The 19,318-nt window shown below is 42.6% G+C and overlaps 2 protein-coding genes across 4 annotated transcripts in view; one reads left to right on the top strand and one right to left on the bottom strand.

Moving 5' to 3' along the window:
- Positions 1 to 14,246, top strand: part of serpine3 (serpin peptidase inhibitor, clade E (nexin, plasminogen activator inhibitor type 1), member 3) — a 29,048-nt gene extending 14,802 nt beyond the window's left edge. Inside the window, exons 4-8 of the mRNA XM_078232171.1 lie at positions 3,971 to 4,169; positions 7,495 to 7,595; positions 7,883 to 7,969; positions 10,067 to 10,150; positions 14,203 to 14,246. Coding sequence (XP_078088297.1) covers positions 3,971 to 4,169; positions 7,495 to 7,595; positions 7,883 to 7,969; positions 10,067 to 10,150; positions 14,203 to 14,246 — 515 coding nt within the window. The remainder of the gene's footprint in view (positions 1 to 3,970; positions 4,170 to 7,494; positions 7,596 to 7,882; positions 7,970 to 10,066; positions 10,151 to 14,202) is intronic.
- Positions 14,247 to 14,944: 698 nt separating this feature from the next.
- Positions 14,945 to 19,318, bottom strand: part of LOC144506282 (integrator complex subunit 6-like) — a 111,617-nt gene continuing 107,243 nt past the window's right edge. Inside the window, exons 18-19 of one of the 3 annotated variants that reach the window (XM_078232167.1) lie at positions 15,658 to 15,789; positions 14,945 to 15,550 (exon numbers count right to left, since the gene is read on the bottom strand). In XM_078232167.1, the coding sequence (XP_078088293.1) occupies positions 15,696 to 15,789 (94 nt within the window). In that variant the 3' untranslated portion in view covers positions 14,945 to 15,550; positions 15,658 to 15,695. Of the gene's footprint in view, positions 15,790 to 19,318 lie in introns of all 3 variants that reach the window. The other 2 variants (XM_078232166.1, XM_078232165.1) reach the window with 2 other exon arrangements.

The following is a 19,318-nucleotide window of genomic DNA, read 5'->3' as shown; positions in this document are numbered from 1 at the left end:
TTCAAGACCCACCATGGCAGATGTTGAAATCTGAACTCAAGAAATCTGGAATTAAAAGTCTATTGATGACCATGAAACCATTGTCGATTGTTGGAAACACACATCTGGTTCACTAAATGTCCTCTAAGGAGGGAAACCTGTAATTCTTACCTGGTCTGCCCTACATGTGAGCCTAGATCAACAGCAATGTTGTTGACTATTTTTTAAAAATGTACCCTCTCAAATGGCCTAGCAAGGCACTTAGTTCAGAGCAATTAGGAATGTGCAATATATGCTGGCCCAGCCAGCGATGCCCACATCCCATGAACGAATAATAAAAAATCTACCCAGTCTCGCCCCTTAAGAATTTTGGAAGTTTAAATGAGATGACCTCTTATTGTCCCTCAGTGTACCCGAACAGACGCCAGAGTGTGGTGACTGGGGGATTTTCACAGTAACTTCATTACAGTGTTAATGCAAGTCTGCTTGTGACAATAATAAATAAACTTTAAACTCTAGAGAATGCAGGTCCAGCTTCCTCAATCACCCATTGTCGGACAATCCCACCATCACAGGGATTAACCTAGTGCATTCTCTCTATGGCAGATATATCCTTCGTTAGGTAAGGGGACCAAAACTGTACACAATACTTCAGGTGAGGTTTAACCAAGGTTCTAATACAATTGCAGCGAGACACCTTTACTGCTGTACTCAAACTGACAGGTGATAAAGGCCAACATACCTTTGCATGGAAAGCCATTTGCTTTCCTCAATGTGTGTTGTATCTACATGTTGTCTGTCAGGAACTTATGAACAAGGACACCCAGGTCCCTTCACACATCAACACTTCCCAGTCTCCCAATATTTCCCTTTCATAAATCCACACTTGGAGAAACTTACAGTCTGCTTCTATGTTTCTTGCTAGTATACATTCATACTCTAGCCTTTCTTCATCAGTCCTCCTTTAATTCGTCAGGCTGACTAAAATAAAAGCAAGTACTGTGGGTGGAGATAGGAAACTTTTTAAAAAGTGCTGGAAAGGCTCGGCGTGTCTGACACATCTTAGAAACTGAACATCCATTCTCAGTGCTCTTCCTTTTTGGTTGTCATTTCTAAATGGCAAATATTCAGTTGCCAGCTTTGGCCACCCTGCAGCCATATCTCTGCAATTAGACCATACCTGCTTACTTCTATTTGTGCCATCATTCCACCTATCTTGTTGTGAATGCTATCTGCATGTAGGTAGAGCATGCCTTTAGTTCTGCCTTTGTAACAGTACTTCGACTCTATTTGGCGCTGGCATTTGTTAACGCTGACCTCCACTTCTGCTTACTACTTTTCCACTTCCCATTATCAGTTTTATTTTTCTCCTATCTGCATTCTCTCTCAGGTTCCCATCCCTCCGACAAGCATGTCTAGACATAGCCCCTTTCCTCCTTCAATATCACGAGCAAATCTCCCTGCGAGGATATTAGTCCTGGTGCAGCTTTGGTGCAATCGGTTCTGTTTGTGCAGGTCCCTCCTGCCCTAGAATTGGACCCAATGTCTCTCCTGCACCATTTCACCACCCACGTGTGTTCATTCACTCTATCCTTCTATTTCTATTCTCACTATTCTCAGCCGAACAGGCGCTGGTCTGTGGCGACTAGGGAAATTTCACAGTAACTTCATTGCAGTGTTAATGGAAGCCTTCCTTGTGACTAATAAATAAACTTTTTTAAAAAGTTGCGATGCTGAGATGATTGACTTTGAGGTGCTGCTTTTCAATATCTTTCCTAACTCCCTAAAATCTGTTTTGAAGACCTCAACCCTCTTTCTTCCTATGCCATTGATCCTAATGTGGACCATGACCTCTGGCTGTCTATCCATGCCACGGTGGCACAGTAGTTAGCACTGCTGCCTCACAGCGCCAGGGACCTAGCTTCGATTCCTGGCTTGGGTCACTGTCTGTGCGGAGTCTGCAGGTTCTCCCTCCAGTTTCCTCCCACAGTCTAAGAGACATGCTGGTTAGGTGCATTGGCCATGCTCAATTCTACCTCAGCGTACCCGAACAGGCGCCAGAGTGTGGTGACAGAGGGATTTTCACAGTAACTTCATTGCAGTGTGAATGTAAGCCTACTTGTAACACTAATAAATAAACTTAACAAAAGAATGTCCAGCAGCCTCTCGTGACATCCTTGACCCTGGCACCAGGGAGGCAACATACCATCCCATAGTCATGTCTATGGCCACAGAAATGCCCCTCAGTTCCCCTAACTATTGAATCTCCTACCACGATTGCTCTTCCTCTCTTCTTCCTCCTCACCTGTGCAGCTGAGATGCACGTTATGCCATGAACTTGGCTCTTGCTACACTCCTCTACCCTCGCCACCATCCACAACGAAAAAACGGTTAGTGAATGAGTGTCAATCCAAGCAGCTGATTAGTGTGTCGCTCCAACTTGCAGATAAAAAGTTGCATGAATATTGCAATTAAAAAAGCACATCCCAAAGAGCCATTTCTTACACTTAGTTCAATCTTAGGTAATACTTACCAAAGAAAATGAAAGCGAGGGCACTAGGACTGAAACCTTTAAGAGCTTAGTAAAATCGTCACGTTCTAGCCAGAAAACATTTGGTTCAACCAACCTTGCCTTTCAAGCTTCCATTGGGGCTCTCAGCGAGATTGTGGCACTGAGTCCAATTTCCACTTTGCTAACTGTCGCTATCTCATCAAACTCTACGTTAAACTTTGACTAATTGCATAACTCCTTCAAAGAGCTAGCACAGGCACAATAGGCTAAAGAGCCTTCCTTCTGGTTTTGTTTAGTTTTACATTTCTTCACGTAGGATTTCCTCATTTAGTTCCAGTATCCCACAAGAAACATTCCAGGTCAGCTTGCTCAATAGTCCAATTCCTTCCTAATTAGCTTAAAAGACTCCACTGTCCCTTATTCCGTCCCAGATAATTCTGTATTTTATCCGACATCACAGCAAGAAAAAATGTTCTTCCTTAGTTTTTCCAAGTCAGCAAGTTGCAGCTTGAAGTTGCTTCCTGCGGGGACTATTCCAATAACAGATACAAGTCGAATTGTAATCAGAACCTCCTCATTTAAGCACAAGATTTCCATAAAGACTCTCAGTTTCTTGGCAAGTTTAAAGTTTATTTATTAGCGTCACAAGCTTACATTAACACTGCAATGAGGTTATCATGAAAATCCCCTAATTGCCACACTCCGGCGCCTATTCGTACACCAAGGGAGAACTTAGCACGGCCAATGCACCTAACCAGCACTTCTTTCAGACTGTGGGAGAAAACCAGAGCACCCAGGTGAAACCCATGCAGACACGGGGAGAATGTGCAGACTCCACACAGACAGTGACCCAAGCCAGGAATCAAACCCGGGTTCCTGGCGCTGGAGGCAGCAGTGCTAACCACTGTGCCACTAAATGTACGGAGAACAGAAAATATTGAGGACTCTGGATCTATACTCAATGGAGATGAGAAAGATGGGAGGGGATCTCACTGAAGCTTACAGAATACTGAAAGGCCTGGATAGAGTGAATGCGAGGAAGATATTTCCATTAGGAGAGACAAGAATTTGAGGGCACAGCCTCAGAATAAAGGGACGACCCTTGAGAACAGAGATGAGGAGGAATTTCTTCAGCCAGAGAGTGGTGAATCTGTGGAATTCATTGCCACAGAAGGCTGTGGAGGCCAGGTCATTGAGTATATTTAAGACAGATAGATAAGTTCTTGATTAGTAAGGGGATCAGAGGTTACGTGGAAAAGGCAGGAGAATGGGGATGAGAAACATAGCCACAATTGAATGGCGGAGCAGACTCGATGGGCCGAATTGCTTAATTCTGCTAATGTGGAATAATATTTGTATCGAGGTATGATCTCCTCAACATCTCTTTCCCATCTCCCTGAATCTAAAAAACATGCAGATAACTGACCTTCTTGATTGTTTTTTGGACAAGAGCGTCTTTAATACTCTCCCTAATTGCAGGCCAGATCAAGACGGGAAGCAATCAGAGGTTTATTGCGGTTGAACTCGGCTATCTAGAACGTGCAGTGAACATGCTCATCATCATTCCTAGTGAAAGGAAGAACCCTATCTCCTCCATAGAGCCTCACATCACATCTCACACACTATCAGCATGGACCAACAGCATGAGAAGAATGAAAATGGAAGTGTTCTTACCCAAGTAAGTTTCCTCTATCATTTCCCTCAACGGGATCCTCAGTCATCTCCATGCGTCACACCCTGTAATTGCAATTGGCATCAATGATAGATTAATGAACTTATTTGATTTATTATTGTCACATGTATCAGCATACAGCGAAAAGTATTGTTTCTTGAGCACTATACAGATAAAGCATACCGTTCATAGAGAAGGAGAGACCTCAGAATTTTGTACCTTTTTCCCGACGGAAGAAGGTGGAGGAGAGAATGTCTGGGGTGCGTGGGATCCTTAATTATGCTGGCTGCTTTGCCCGAGGCAGCGGGGAGTGTAGACAGAGTGAATGGCTGGGAGGCTGGTTTGCATGACATTGGGCTATATTCAGGACCTTTTGTAGTTTCTTGCAGTCTTGGGCAGAGCCAAATCAACTCCGGAAACCTATTTCCCATCAAAAATTAATCTAAACTCTTGCAGTGGATGAACCGTGAAGCAAGACAACACTTTGCAATCCATCTTCCGGCACACACATTGATCTGCAGAAAATGACAGAGCGTTAATTTTAAGATGTAGTGAGACTGTTGAATTAAGCCTCTGATGAGCTTCCAAAATTATGATAAGTAATTTCAGTGCCTGAAACACCCAATTATGAAGGAATACGTCTGAAAGATTGTTTTAATTTTACCTTTCATATTATATTCAGGCTTCTTGACTAATTAATTGACTTGATTCAGTTCATTCAAAGTTGTCTTGTTTAATTAACTCCTGCGCTCCAGATGTTTAAAGTTTATTTATTAGTGTCGCAAGTCGCTTACATTGACACTGCAATGAAGTTACTGTGAAAATCCCCTTTTCGCCACAATCTCGGGCGCCTGTTCGGGTCAATGCACCTAACCAGCACGTCTTTCAGACTATGGGAGAAAACCGGAGCACCCGGAGGAAACCCACGCAGACACGAGGAGAACGTGCAGACTCCGCACAGAGAGTGACCCAAGCCGGGAATTGAACCCGGGCCCCTGGCGCTGTGAGGCAGCAGTGCTGACCACTGTGCCGTCCTGATGCTGACTGCGCTGAAATATTGTCCAGTTGTTCCTGCTTTAGGAATTACATTTTTGATTAGATTAATTCTCTCACACATGGTCAAAATTAGCACAATACATCCACTGGATCAGAGTATTGCAGCAGTGTTTGGGGAAAATACTCATTTTCCACCATAGATATGTAATTGAAATCTTTCTTCATGACTGAGTTTATTCCACTCATTTTTTGTTTACTTAAAGTAATGATTAACACCGACTAAAGTACTTTGGAATGGACTATCTTTCCTGCTATTGTACAGGCAATGCCAGTGGCATGATCTTCCAGGTTAGATATAGCACAGCAGAACTGCCTTCACCCTACCCAATCACTGTGATATTCCCATTCCCTGCCCAGGCCAATGTTGTGAGTGAGGGTGCCAACTACTAACAGATTACATGATGTTTTGCACACTCGAATACTTAAGATCAAGAACTAGCAGGGACAAGGATAAATTTTGTCCAGTTAAGATGGACTAGACTGGAATTCAGATACGAGATGAAAAGATAATACTACATCTTATAGCAACACCCAATTCCAAATTGTCATTTTAGACCATAAGACATAGTAGCAGAATTAGGCCACTTGGCCCATCGCGTCTGCTCCGCCATTCAATCATGGCTGATATTTTTCTCATCCCCATTCTCCTGCCTTTTCCACATAACTCTTGGTCCCCTTATTGATCAAGAACCTATCTATCTCTGTCTTAAAGACACTCAATGACCCGGCCTTCACAGCCTTCTGCAGCGAAGAATTTCGCACATTCACCACTCTCTGGCTGAAGAAATTCCACCTCATCTCTGTTTTAAAGGATCGTCCCTTTAGTCTGAGCTTGTGCCCTCTGGTTCTAGTTTTTCCTACTAGTGGAAACATCCTCTCCACGTCCACTCTATCTAGGCCTCGCAGTATCCTGTAAATTTCAATAACATCCCCTCCGCATCCTTCTAAACTCCAATGAGTACAGACCCAGAGACCTCAACTGTTCCTCATACGACAAGCTCTTCATTCCAGGGGTCATTCTTGTGAACCTCCTCTGGACCCTTTCCAAGGCCAGCACATCCTTCCTTAGATATTTTCGCCTTCCTTTCATCTATTCATCCAACTTGACTAATGGGACAGTCAAACTGCTCTTCAGTTCTGCAAAGAACAATGTACAGAGAAGTTGAGACCAGTGAAATTTCTCCCTCTCCATGAAGCAACTCTTTGCCTCAACCTCTTTATAAAAACTCTTTCTACATTGCAGGAATCATGGCACATACACATGCTATAACCATACTAAATTAGAGTAGTGGAAAGCTTTGAGAATTCAAGAACATATTCCTCTTTCTCAGTTCTCTCATTTTACTTGTTCTTTCCCCAGTCCATTCCCCAACAATCTGTCCTGGTCCCCTCATGCTGACACTATAGTTAAGAAAGCCCACCAACGCCTCTACTTTCTCAGAAAACTAAGGAAATTTGGCATGTCAGCTACGACTCTCACCAACATTTACAGGTGCACCATAGAAAACATTCTTTCTGGTTGTATCACAGCTTGGTATGGCTCCTGCTCTGCCCAAGACCGCCAGGAACTACAAAAGGTCATGAATGTAGCCCAATCCATCACGCTAGTCTCCTATCCATTGACTCTGTCTACACTTCCCGCTGCCTCGGCAAAGCAGCCAGCATATTTAAGGACCCCACACACCACGGACATTCTCTCTTCCACCTTCTTCCATCAGGAAAAAGATACAAGAGTCTGAAGTCACGCACCCAACTGACTCAAGAACAGCTTCTTCCCTGCTGCTGTCAGAGTTTTGAATGGACCTACCTTGCATTAAGTTGATCTTTCTCTGCACCCTAGCTATGACTGTAACACTACATTCATTTCCTCCTCTATGAATGGCATGCTTTGTATAGCGCACAAGAAACAATACTTTTCACTGTATGTTAATACATGTGACAATAATAAATCAATCTCTGATACTCAACGCAGTTGTGGATAACATGCACAGTCCCAGAGTTAGTGAACACTAGTGGCGAGGGAGTTCTCTCTCCCTGTAGGGAAGCATACACACAGCAGAGCATAGAGTAGGAAATCAGCAAGGTGAGGGGGACCAAAACTGTATCTGACCACTCCATGATTGCACACACAATCTTCAAATTCTAACCAATGATTTTTTAAAAATCTGACAGATTCAGATTACCCACACCATATCCCAAGCGTTTAGATCGTTACTCACACTGTCCTTTTGAGAGCGTTAAACTGACTGCATCTTGTCCCACTTTTAACACGCAGGTTTAAAGTGCAAAATAAGTTTAACCTCAAGACTGTGTTGACCACTTTGGGAATCACTGACCTCTTCAGTCCCAGTAAAGCAGACTTCAGTGGAATTTCTGGTAAGCCATATATTGATCCTAATAAATCAAGATAGGTTTATGCATCCGTAACACTTTAATAACAGACTTAATACTACTGCATTATCAATTTGGATCTCCCCCGTCAGAATATTGAAATCGTATAATATGCAAATTAATAATTTAGTGCTGAAATTTTAAGATTCCTTTCCCAAGATAAATAAAAATAAATTGGTTTCTGGCAAATACCAAAAATCAAGCTAAATTTTTCAATGTAAAATGCGATTGTTAACACTTGAGTAATAACTGGTACTGCTTCATCATTTCAGAGCAGGAAAAACTATTTGTTTCTGAAGCTATCCATGAAGCAAAAATAGAAGTATCGGAGGATGGGACTGAAGCTGCAGCCGCTACAGGTATTTACTGTTTCAAAGGAGGATTCTCAGAGCACTCTCAAGTTCCTTCCACGCCACAAAGAAAGAACAAAGAAAATTATAGCACAGGAACAGGCCCTTCGGCCCTCCAAAGCCCGACTGAACTAAAACCCTCTACCCTTCCGGGGATCCTATCCCTCTATTCCCATCCTACTCACGACTTTGTCCAGATGCCCCTTAAAAGTCACTATTGTATCTGCTTCCACTATCTCCCCCGGCAGCGAGTTCCAGGCACCCACCACCCTCTGTGTAAAAAATCTGTCTCGTACATCTCCTTTAAACCTTGCCCCTTAAACCTGTGCCCCCCAGTAATTGACTCTTCCACCCTAGAAAAAAGCTTCTGACTATCCACTATGTCCATGCCTCTCATAATCTTGCTGACTTCTATCAGGTCGCCCCTCAACCTCTGTCTTTCCAGTGAGAACAAACCAAGTTTCTCCAACCTCTGCTCATAGCTAATGCCCTCCATATCAGGCAACAGGTAAATCTTTTCTGTAACCCTCTCCAAAGCCTCCACATCCTTCTGGTCGTGTGGCGGCCACAATTGAACACTATATTCCAAGTGCGGCCTAACTAAGGTTCCATAAAGCTGCAACATGACTTGCCAATTCTTAAACTCAATGCCCTGGCCGATGAAGACAAGCATGCCGTATGCCTTCTTGACTACCTTCTCCACCTGCTTTGCCACTTTCAGTGACCTGTACACCTGTACACCCAGATCCCTCTGCCTATCAATACTCATAAGGGTTCTGCAATTTACTGGATAACCACGATTCACATGTTCACCCGAGACATACAAAAATAAGAACAAACCTTACATTGGAATGGTAGATGCATTGCTCAGAGGTGAGGAAGAGTCTCATCATGTGTTTCTCAGAAAGTTAGCATGTTAAAACTTCCTTTAAATCCATGCCATCTGACGTGGGCAGTACTCTTGCCCAAGTCAAAGTCGTGGGCCCATTTTAGACACTGGAGCACAAAGTCCAGGCAGATGCCGGGATGCTGCACTGTCAGAGATGCCCTTAAGATACATCAATCTCCTTTCAGGTGTATAAAAGATCTTATGATCCCTTGTAAACAGCAGCATGGCCTTCAAACAACATCACTAAAATAGATGATCTGGTCATTTATCTCATTGCTGTTTGTAACATCTTGCTGCTCTCCACAAATTGTTATGGATTTTTTAGTAAGTGTTACTTTGAAGAGGAAAGCTGACACGGCTATAGTGTAGGTGGAAAATGAAAGAAAGTGTATTTCACATTTAATATAACAGGAGATTCACCTGGCCACTTATGCCAAGTATAGGAAAATAGACGACAAAAGATTCCTTCAAGGCATTAAAATGAAGGATGCACAAAGGATGAGGAGGACCTCAAGGATAGGTCCATTCACAGGCAATTTATTCATAGGACAGGGTCACTGGCATCTAAAACGAGAGAAAAAGGCTGAGTCAAGCTCAGTTGATGCAACAGAAACCAGACTGCCTTGGTTTCGATTGCCATGTGGGGAGAATATGAATGTCAGGTTCACAGCCAAATACAGCAAGTAGCCTGTACTTCAGGAACAACACTCCAAGACATCATAAGACTGGTAGAACCCACAGAACATCAGATTTAAAATGACAGATAAAAATGAGAGATGTGGACAAATAGAAGAAACAGTTAAGGCAAATGCAATGTACAATCATAGAATCCCGACAGTACAGGAGGAGGCCATTCGGCCCATCGAGCCTGCACTGACAACAATCCCACCCAGGCCCTATCACCCCACATATTTACCCTGATAATCCCCCTGACACTAATGATCAATTCAGCATAGCCAATCAACCTAATCCGCACATCTTTGGACTGTGGGAGGAAACCCACGCAGACACGGGGAGAACGTGCAAACTCCACACAGACTGTGACCCAAGCCGGGAATCGAACCCGGGTCCCTGGCGCTGAGGCAGCAATGCTAACCAATGTGCCACCCAAAACTTGGGTATTAAATATTACTTCAACCTAGAAAATATATTCCACAGTGTTTTGAACGAACCCATTCTTACCCTATATCTCGTAACTATATTTTGTTGTGTTTTAGCTATGGTTTTGCTGAAAAGATCTCGCACCCTTGCGTTTAAGGCTGACAGGCCATTTTTCTTTCTACTGCGGCATGCCAAAACAGGTAACGACACTTGAATTTGTACTGCTTATCATGCACATTGTTGGTGGGACAACTAACCTTCAGCTGTAAGTAGTTCATGTTCAAATTAGAAAGCGTTTTACACACTTATGCAGGTGCACAAACAGCAAAAATGAACATGGCAACATGACAACAGTGTCACAAGTAGTCTTACATTAACACTGCAATGAAGTTACTGTGAATTTCCCCTCGTCGCCACACTCCGGCGCCTGTTCAGGTTCACTGACAAAATTTTAGCATGGCCAATCCACCTAACCAGCACATCTTTTGGATTGTGGGAGGAAACAGGAGCACCCGGAGGAAACCCACGCAGACACGGGGAGAACGTGCAAACTCCACACAGTGACCCCAAGCTGGGAACTGAACAAAGTGTGAGGCAGGATATTTTTAAAAATGAGTCGCCAAAAATCATCCCCAAAAATCATCCCCACCTGGACTTTTTTTCATTTTCTCTCTGGATCAATTCTCTGTGCATGACCACATGAGGCAAGAATAAACAGGTCAACATGCCCTGTATGTTCTCAAGGCACCAAGCATCAAGTCTGGCTGATGTCCAATGATTTATAAAATCATTTGCCCCACTTATGATACGAGTATAACAATTCTCCAGTTTTTTGCAATTTTATCAGTTGCATATTACATACATACTACAATCCAGTCCAATAGTTCCTTTGCAATTGCAGCTCAAAAATAACACTCTTCTACACATGCAACATGGGACTTGGAGCTGGAGTAGGCCATTCCGCTCTTTGGGCTTGCTCCGCTACTTGGTAAGATTATGGCTAATCTGGCTGCAGTCTCAATTGCTCTTTCTCAACTCCCTTCTCCATCAAAAATCTATCAACTCAGCCTTGAATAAATTTAATGACCCATCCCCCACTTTTCTGGGGAAGAGACTTCCAGTCCAATAACCCCCCCCCCAAAAAAAAAATCTCTATCTGACAAGAGACACCTCTCATTCTTGAACTGTGTTCGCTTGTTTTAGTCTCCCTCGAAGCATCCTCCCAGTGTCCACCCTATCAAGTGTCCTGTCGGGATCTTTTATGTTTCAATAAGATCACATCTCATTCTTCTAAACTTCAATGGGTACAGGACCAAACTGTTCAACCTCTCTTCCCAAGATAATCCCTTCATTCCAGAGTCTTGTGAGCTTTCTTGGAACAGTTCTAACACAATGAATCCTTTTTCAAATGAGACCAAATTGGGTGTCACCAAGGCCCTGGACAGCTGCAGTAAAACTTTCCTACTTTAACAATAATAACGAAGTGCTGGAAAAACTCAGCAGGTCTGGTGGCATTTGTAGAAACAGTTAACATTTTGATTCCATATGACTCTTCAGAGCTAAAGAGAGGGGGTAATGTGATGGATTTTAGACTGTTTAAGAGGGGATGGACCAGGTGGAGCAAAATAAGTCAGGGATTGGTGGGAGCCAAGGAGAAATTTGACAAAGATGTCATGGAACAAAAGACAAAGGGAGTGTTAATGGTAGTACTAAAGATTGATGGAGATGAAGGCAAGATGGCCAAATATATTATTCCCGACTTTGATATTCCATTCCCCTTGCAATCAACAGCAACTTTTCATTTGCTACTGACTGTACCTGCATACTAACTTTTATAATTCATCTATCAGGACACTGATTTTTTTTTTGGTACTTTATTCCTAATCAAAAAAGCCAATTAAGTCCAATCAGAGTCCCCATACAAGGAACAAACCAGATCTAAATTGACAAGAATATACATCCCATTTTGGGCTTGAGCACACAAGATCCAAGCTGACAGATGAGGCATTACACCTCCTGCTGGGCCTGGTTGGAGTTTCATCTTAGCCAAAAAGACTATAAGACCGTAAGACATAGGAGCAGAATTAGGCCACTCGGCCCATCGAGTCTGCTCCGCCATTCAATTATGACTGATATTTTTCTCATCCCCATAACCCCTGATCCCCTTGATCAATCAACAACCTAACTATCTCCGTCTTAAAGACACTCAATGACCTGGCCTCCACAGCCTTCTGTGGTAAAGAGTTCCACAGATTCACCACTCTCTGGCTGAAGAAATTCCTCCTCATCTTTAGCCTGAGGATATGCCCTCTGGTTCTAGTTTTTCCTACTAGTGGAAACATCCTCTCCATGTCCACTCTATCCAGGTCTCACAGAATCCTGTAAGGTTCAATAAGATCCCCCCCTCATCCTTCTAAACTCCAACGAGTACTGACCCAGAGTCCTCAACCATTTCTCATACGACAAGCTCTTCATTCCAGGGATCATTCTTGTGAACGTCCTCTGGACCCTTTCCAAGGCCAGCACATCCTTCCTTCGATTCAGGCCCCAAGTGCTCACAATACTCCAAATGGGGTCTGACCAGAGCCTTATTTCTTACCAAAAGGCAGAAACGGCTTTGAAAAATTGCATCTGGACTCCAGATCCCTCTGTAATCTCTAACAATTATAATAGTATACTTTTTTGTTCTGCCAAAATGGACAAATTCATATCATCCCACATTATACTTCACCTGCCAAATTTCTGGTAAACTCATGTAAACTATTTATATCCTCTCAATGACTCCCTACTTCTCCTTCACAACATATTTTCTTACTATTTTGGTGTTGTCGGCAAGTTAAGCTACCATATATTCAGTACCTTCATCCAAGTTTTTGATATTAGACTGTAAATAGTTGGTCTCCCTGATCCCTGTGGCAATTCACGAGTTACAGCTTACTAACACAAAAAAATTATCCCTACTCTCCCCTTCCTATTAATTAACCAATCTTTATCTATGCTAATGTTACCCCATACATCAGATCAACATATTGACAATGCTCCCTATCAAATGCCTTTTGAAATCCAAATAAACAATATCTATAGGTTCTCCTTTATCCATCCTGCTTGTTAGTCCCTCAAAGATCTATAATAAATAAAACAATTTCCCTTTCACAAAACCATGTTGCCTCTGCCTGATCACTTTTATAGTGAAGACAGACAAAATACTGTTCAATACCTCCACCCTTTCCTTGTTTTCCATCATCAATTCCCCGACTCTCTCAAGGGTCAACAATAGTTTTAGTTGCTCTTTTCCAGTTTAAAGACGTGTAGAATTTCTTACTATCTGTTTTTATATTACTCTCTCTTATTCTCAACTTTCCCACGCTTTTCTTTAAATAAATTTGCTGTTCTGTCCAAAACCTGTCCAATCTTCTAACCAAACAATAATCCTTGCAGATTTGCATAGTGTTTCTTTCAATTTGGTACAACCTCTAACTTCCTTATTTAGCCACAGATGATACATACTTCTCAACGTGTCTCGCTTTCTCACTGGGGGATCATTTCTTGCTGTGAGTTATTAAATATCTCCTTAAACTATGCCTCTGCATCTCTACTATCCTTTTAACCGAGGTCAGAAGATTGGACAGGTTTCAAGAACTAGAAAAGAATGACTAAAAATCAAAGGGAGAAAGGGAGAGTACAAGAGAAAGCTAGCTAGCAATACAAGTATACCTTTTAACCTGGTTTCCCAGTTCACTTTTGCCAGCTCTACCCTCATAAAAACTAGTCTTCGACTCATACTTCCCTCCTTCAAACTGAACGTGAAATTCTAGCATATAATTACTGTTGCCTAGAGGCTAGTTTCCCTTGGCCATGAAGTCACTGATTAATCATGGCGCACTGCATTTAACCAGATATAGATTAGCCTGCTCCTTGGTTGACCCTAGAAACTGCTGTAAGAAATTGTCCCAAGTGCACGCTGAAATTATTTCCCATGTTACCTTGGCCAATCTGATTCATCCGATCAGCATGTAAATCAACATACCCATGATTATTGCTGTACCTTTCTTACACGCCTCATTTACTTCTTCCTATATACTCTGTCCATCAATGTAACTGCTGTTTGGGGGCGGGGGGGGGACCGATAAACTAGTCACAGGCTAATAACTGCAGTACAGTAAGTATTCTAATTGTTCAGTGATTGAAAAATGATTTTGATAACGAGTGCATAAAATGACAAAACATTAATACTGTCCATTTAATTCCACAGGAAGAATTCTTTTCATGGGCCGAGTGATGGATCCTCTTGAATAACCGCATTCCAAACATTTTTTTCCCCCCCATTTTAAATTTAGAAATAAGATCTTTGGCCATTGAAACATTTATAGATCTTTGTATTTATTAACTATCCATCATGTCAATTTAAACAGCAAATAGTAGACTAGCTCAAAGAGGGATTATATATTTACTATACAGGTGTTTTGTTCTATGAATTTGGTGTGACAAACTAAGTTGGTATGCATTTATACATCCACCCTTATTTAAAATGACAGCATCGTAATGCTAAAGAATGTGGCTAACAAGCACGCACAGGACATGGCCGGTTCCGTGAACATTAACACTTTGGCAGATCATTCCCCTGCTTTATCAACACTTGTTCAGGAATAAATGCTATTGACGTACATTGTCAATACATTATGTAGAGCAATTTTTCCCAAATGTCATTCGCTCCTACACGCACTCCACTTTAAAGAGTCAGGCTTACCTTGTACAAGGCGGCAAGTTCAATCCAAATCTCACATTACTTGTGACTATGTACTGCGCCCTTGTATATTGCCAACGTATCATTACACCCAAGATGATAAATGGTCAACATTTGTAAATGCGGCATCCACTCCAGCAGGCAGCTGTTTCCTCATTGCAGTGGAGCTGGTCACTTCATTTGTGCTTGGGGGTAAAAGGCACCCGGAGTCCGGGAGGCTGGTTACATATACAAATAAAAACAATCCAATATAAAATAGATTTTTTTAATGCAGGAAATAGTAACAAAGGCATTTTAAATAATTTTCAAAATATGGCCATTTACAACACACAGTGTTCCATTCAAAAATAATTTGCTATAGACAAATCTTAGCTTTAAGACAAATGTCCATATATTGTGTATTCAGTTTGTTTGGCAAGGGACAGTTCCCAAGGATTTACCAGAAGGGTCGACCTGGGGAAGCTAAGCCAGGCTAGAAGGAAACTGCGACAAAATGCACACAAGACAAAAACACATTTCAGAAGTCATCGTACGCAAAAGACATTTCCTCCTTTAATTCCAATGCAACAGAAAATCAAATCGGGTTCATTCTTTTGCTAAAACGAACCACCCCATCTCTGAAGCAAGTTGCTTCAACACAAAAAAAAAACAAGGGTTAATTACAGAAAGCAAATGTTGCTACGAATGCGTTTCAGAGGGTAAAATAACGTACAAGTAATCTACTGGGATAGTGAAGTGTCTCTTGCCCAGTGTGCTGAATATGTTGTATAAACATCTTATTAAACCAAGTGGCAGATACACCATCAGGTGACACTTTTTAAAAAATACTCCTTTTGCCAAGGTCCAGATAGTCTATCTGTGCAAAGAAAAATGAAAGCAAATTTTAGCGTAGACCAGGTGAAAGTACAGTAAAAATAAGCTTGAGTTCCAAATGGAGCTTTTGTGATTGCTGGAGGAGAATACCAAAAAAAGAGTCCAGTCTCATGGTTTCTCAGGGTTCATTATCGATTATTGATATGATTTACCCGACTGGATTTACTTTGTATTTCTTCCAATATCCCTTCAAGCTCTTCAATTAGTACTCGTTTTTTAAACCTATAAGAAGAAAGGAAAAGAGACCATCATCAGTGCTATGCAGCAAATATCCACCATCAACCTGTTCTTTTCACAGCACAGGGATAATTACATACATAGAAATACATAACATACTTAGAGATAATTACTTAAATAAAGATACATTAGAAGTGACATTTAGATCATGAACATGAACTGCAAAAAATTCAAAAATCACTATTTTTCATAGAAATCATAGAATCCCTACAGTACAGAAAGAGGCCATTCGGCCCATCGAGTCTGCACCGACCACAATCCCACCCAGGCCCAACCCCCATATCCCTACATATTTTACCCACTAATCCCTCTAACCTACGCATCTCAGGACACTAAGGAGCAATTTTAGCATGGCCAATCAACCTAACCCGCACGTCTTTGGACTGTGGGAGGAAACCGGAGCATCCGGAGGAAACCCACGCAGACACGAGGAGAATGTGCAAACTCCACACAGACAGTGACCCAAGCCGGGAATCGAACCCAGGTCCCTGGAGCTGTGAAGCAGCAGTGCTAACCACTATGCCACCATGCCGCCCATGTCACTCTTAGCTTAATTTCCTCTTTCAGTCTCACTGTCACCAACAGTTTGCTTTAGTTGTTGGATATCATATATCACACTCTTAAGGTTCACTTTTCTGGCCACTAGACAGTACGAAGCCATGTAACGAGTTGGTTAACTTTCCTTCCCACTACCCATTTACATCAGGATGCAATTAATCTCTGGCATGCCTGCCCGTCTGAAATCTCAAATTGCTTCATTTTTCCTTCAAGATATGGTACAGTGCACCTCTCCCTCAATTTCCTCCCTTCTCCCCAAAACAACAAAATCTGTTCATTCACACTTCTCACTGTTCAAGCCAATTGACTTGTCGAGAGGCATGCGCCTGACCTAAAGCACAGGTCTGAGGCTCTTGCCTTTTATGGGAGTTACATAGAACATAGAACAGTACAGCACAGAACAGGCCCTTCAGCCCACGATGTTGTGCCGAGCTTTATCTGAGTTGGCTCTCAGTACTCTGTATCTACATACACAACAGCATGATCTGAGTGTGCAACAATACTATCCCTTGTGACCAAAACTTTGCCAAACGCACGTGTATTCCTTCACTCCTTTAATCTTTGTGGCCAGACAAGTGAATCATCAATTAGGTAAACTGCTTCACAATTAGTACAACTTATTTTTTTACGCAATACTAAAATGAATCAGAGAATCCACAGTGCAGAAGGGGGCCATTCGGCCCATCGGGTCTGCACTGACCACAATCCCACCCAGACCCTATCCCTATAACCCCATGCATTTACCTTAGCTAGTCCTTCTGGCACTAGGGGACAATTTAGCATGGCCAATCCACCTAACCCGTACATCTTTGGACTGTGGGAGGAAACCCACGCAGACACGGGGAGAACGTGCGAACTCCACAGAGACAGTGACCCAAGCCGGGAATTGAACCTGGGTCCCTGGCACTGAGGCAGCAGTGCTAACCACTGTGCCACAGTGAACGTGCTACTTTCTTCCTTCATTGGGTCATCTCACTGGACTCAGCCAAGATGTCCGATTGCCCAGAAGCATTTCTACTCATTCAGGGCAAAATACCTCCGCTTTCCCTTCAAAAACCCGACTCATTGCAATTCTTCTTTCCTTCCTCGCTTCACAGTTGGAAAGATATTCAAATGTTTCCAACACAACAGCCCATCGATACTGAAATAACCATACCTAACCACTTATAAATTAGTCTGAGGAAAACAACTCTGTGCCGTTTTAGCAAAGATTACATTCTGGTTCAGAAAAGGTCAGCATTAAAATTAACTATTACAAATCCGGTGAAGGAAATTTTAAAAAAATACAAAATGTAACAATTATCCTTGGCTTTCTTTACTTCACCGTTATGGCAACATTCATTGGCAGTCCCAGAGGAAGAACGCTGCTTTAGGCAACCTTTGGCTCAACTTACCCATCAAAGGCTCCGTTTCCCTTACTCTTCCACACTAGCCCAACTGCAAACCTAGCTAGATTCATCAGTCTTCCAGAATCCCTCCCTCACCATTCAGGACCTGAAAACGAGTCTATTCCCAGAAACCAGATTTACAGGCACTAACTCCTCCATCACTGAAGCCTTCCGGCTTGCTTTATATTCCATAACCTAAAGCAAAGGAACATTTTTGCCTTGGCTTCTGCCCCTGTTGTTTTGGCAAAAGCCAGCTCACCCTCTTCTAGCCTTTCAAGGAAAATAACAAACTCCTACAAAATTACTCATTCAATATCAAATTTCAACTCATTCCCCTCAGGTCGCTGTTAGACTGTTCAGCTCTTAGCAGCTTCCATGGAAACCAACATTCCCACCAAATCACTCACCACCTACCATCAACTCTAATCCTCGTCAATCACTCACCTTCTCCCTTTCCACAAACACCCTCGATCCCACCAAATCACTCAGCCCCTCTCACCCAGTTGGCCGCCCAGTACAATTCCTGGAAGTGCTGGTGTGTGAGACATTGCAAAGAAAAGCTATTCTCTTTGGTGTCTAGGACACATGTCAGATAACAGCAGCTCAGCATTCGCTGGAGGTGGTGACATCCAAAGTCCATGCACCAAAGTGTGCACAAAAAGCATATGCTTAAGGTGGCATTTCAGAAAGCTGTTAAAACTTGAGGCTCACATGAGAAATAAATATACCTAAACGCAAGTCAAGAATTACCAACCACAGAAATGAATTTGGAAGCAACAGCAAAAACCAAATGCAGCCCGTCTTGAGAATCAGCATGAATCTCAAACCCAAACTACTCTACAATGATCCCTTCCAATTGGTGCACATTTAGAAATGATCAGTAAGGAATAAGAGACAACATGCACCTCGAGGAAGCACAGGCAAAATACAGTAAAGGTATTTTAAAAAACAGCCTTGATCCCCCCCGATCCCTCTTCCTCCCCCCCCCCCCCTCCACCACCACCCTTCCAATGACTGCACCATCCAACAACATCCCTTTCCTCATCAAAAATTATTGAACGTGTTGTCACCTCCCAAATCCATGCCCATCTTTCCTGAAACTCCAGGTTTGAATCTCTTTTCAGCACTTTGCCACCCTGCCCCATTAGCAAAAAGGCTCAGTTAAAACGACACCCTAAATCACTTGGACAAAGATAAAGTAACCCACCTATCTGCAACCTTTCACACACCGACTGGGTGGGACTGCCCTTTGTAGCCAGAAAAGCTGCTGTAATGGCTTCCCTTCTTGTTCTGGCACTGCTACCTCTGGATTTCCCCAAGAATCTATCCTTAACTCCCTAGTTCTAATCTACACGCTGCCCCTCAGCAACATCAATCAAAAACATGTTTAAGAACTTACCCAGATCACTCCCAGTTCTACCTCACTCCCATCTATTGTCTGATTTCACTCACTACCTGCTGACATTGATTACAAGTTGAGCAGAAATTTCCGCCAACTCAATTTTACCTTTGGTCCCTGCCACAAACATCATCCTCTAGCCACTAGCTCCACCCGTCTCTCTAGCAAC

This window comes from Mustelus asterias, chromosome 17 (genome assembly GCF_964213995.1).
Source record: "Mustelus asterias chromosome 17, sMusAst1.hap1.1, whole genome shotgun sequence".
NCBI lineage: Eukaryota > Metazoa > Chordata > Chondrichthyes > Carcharhiniformes > Triakidae > Mustelus > Mustelus asterias.
This window is presented reverse-complemented; position numbering and strand designations above follow the sequence as displayed.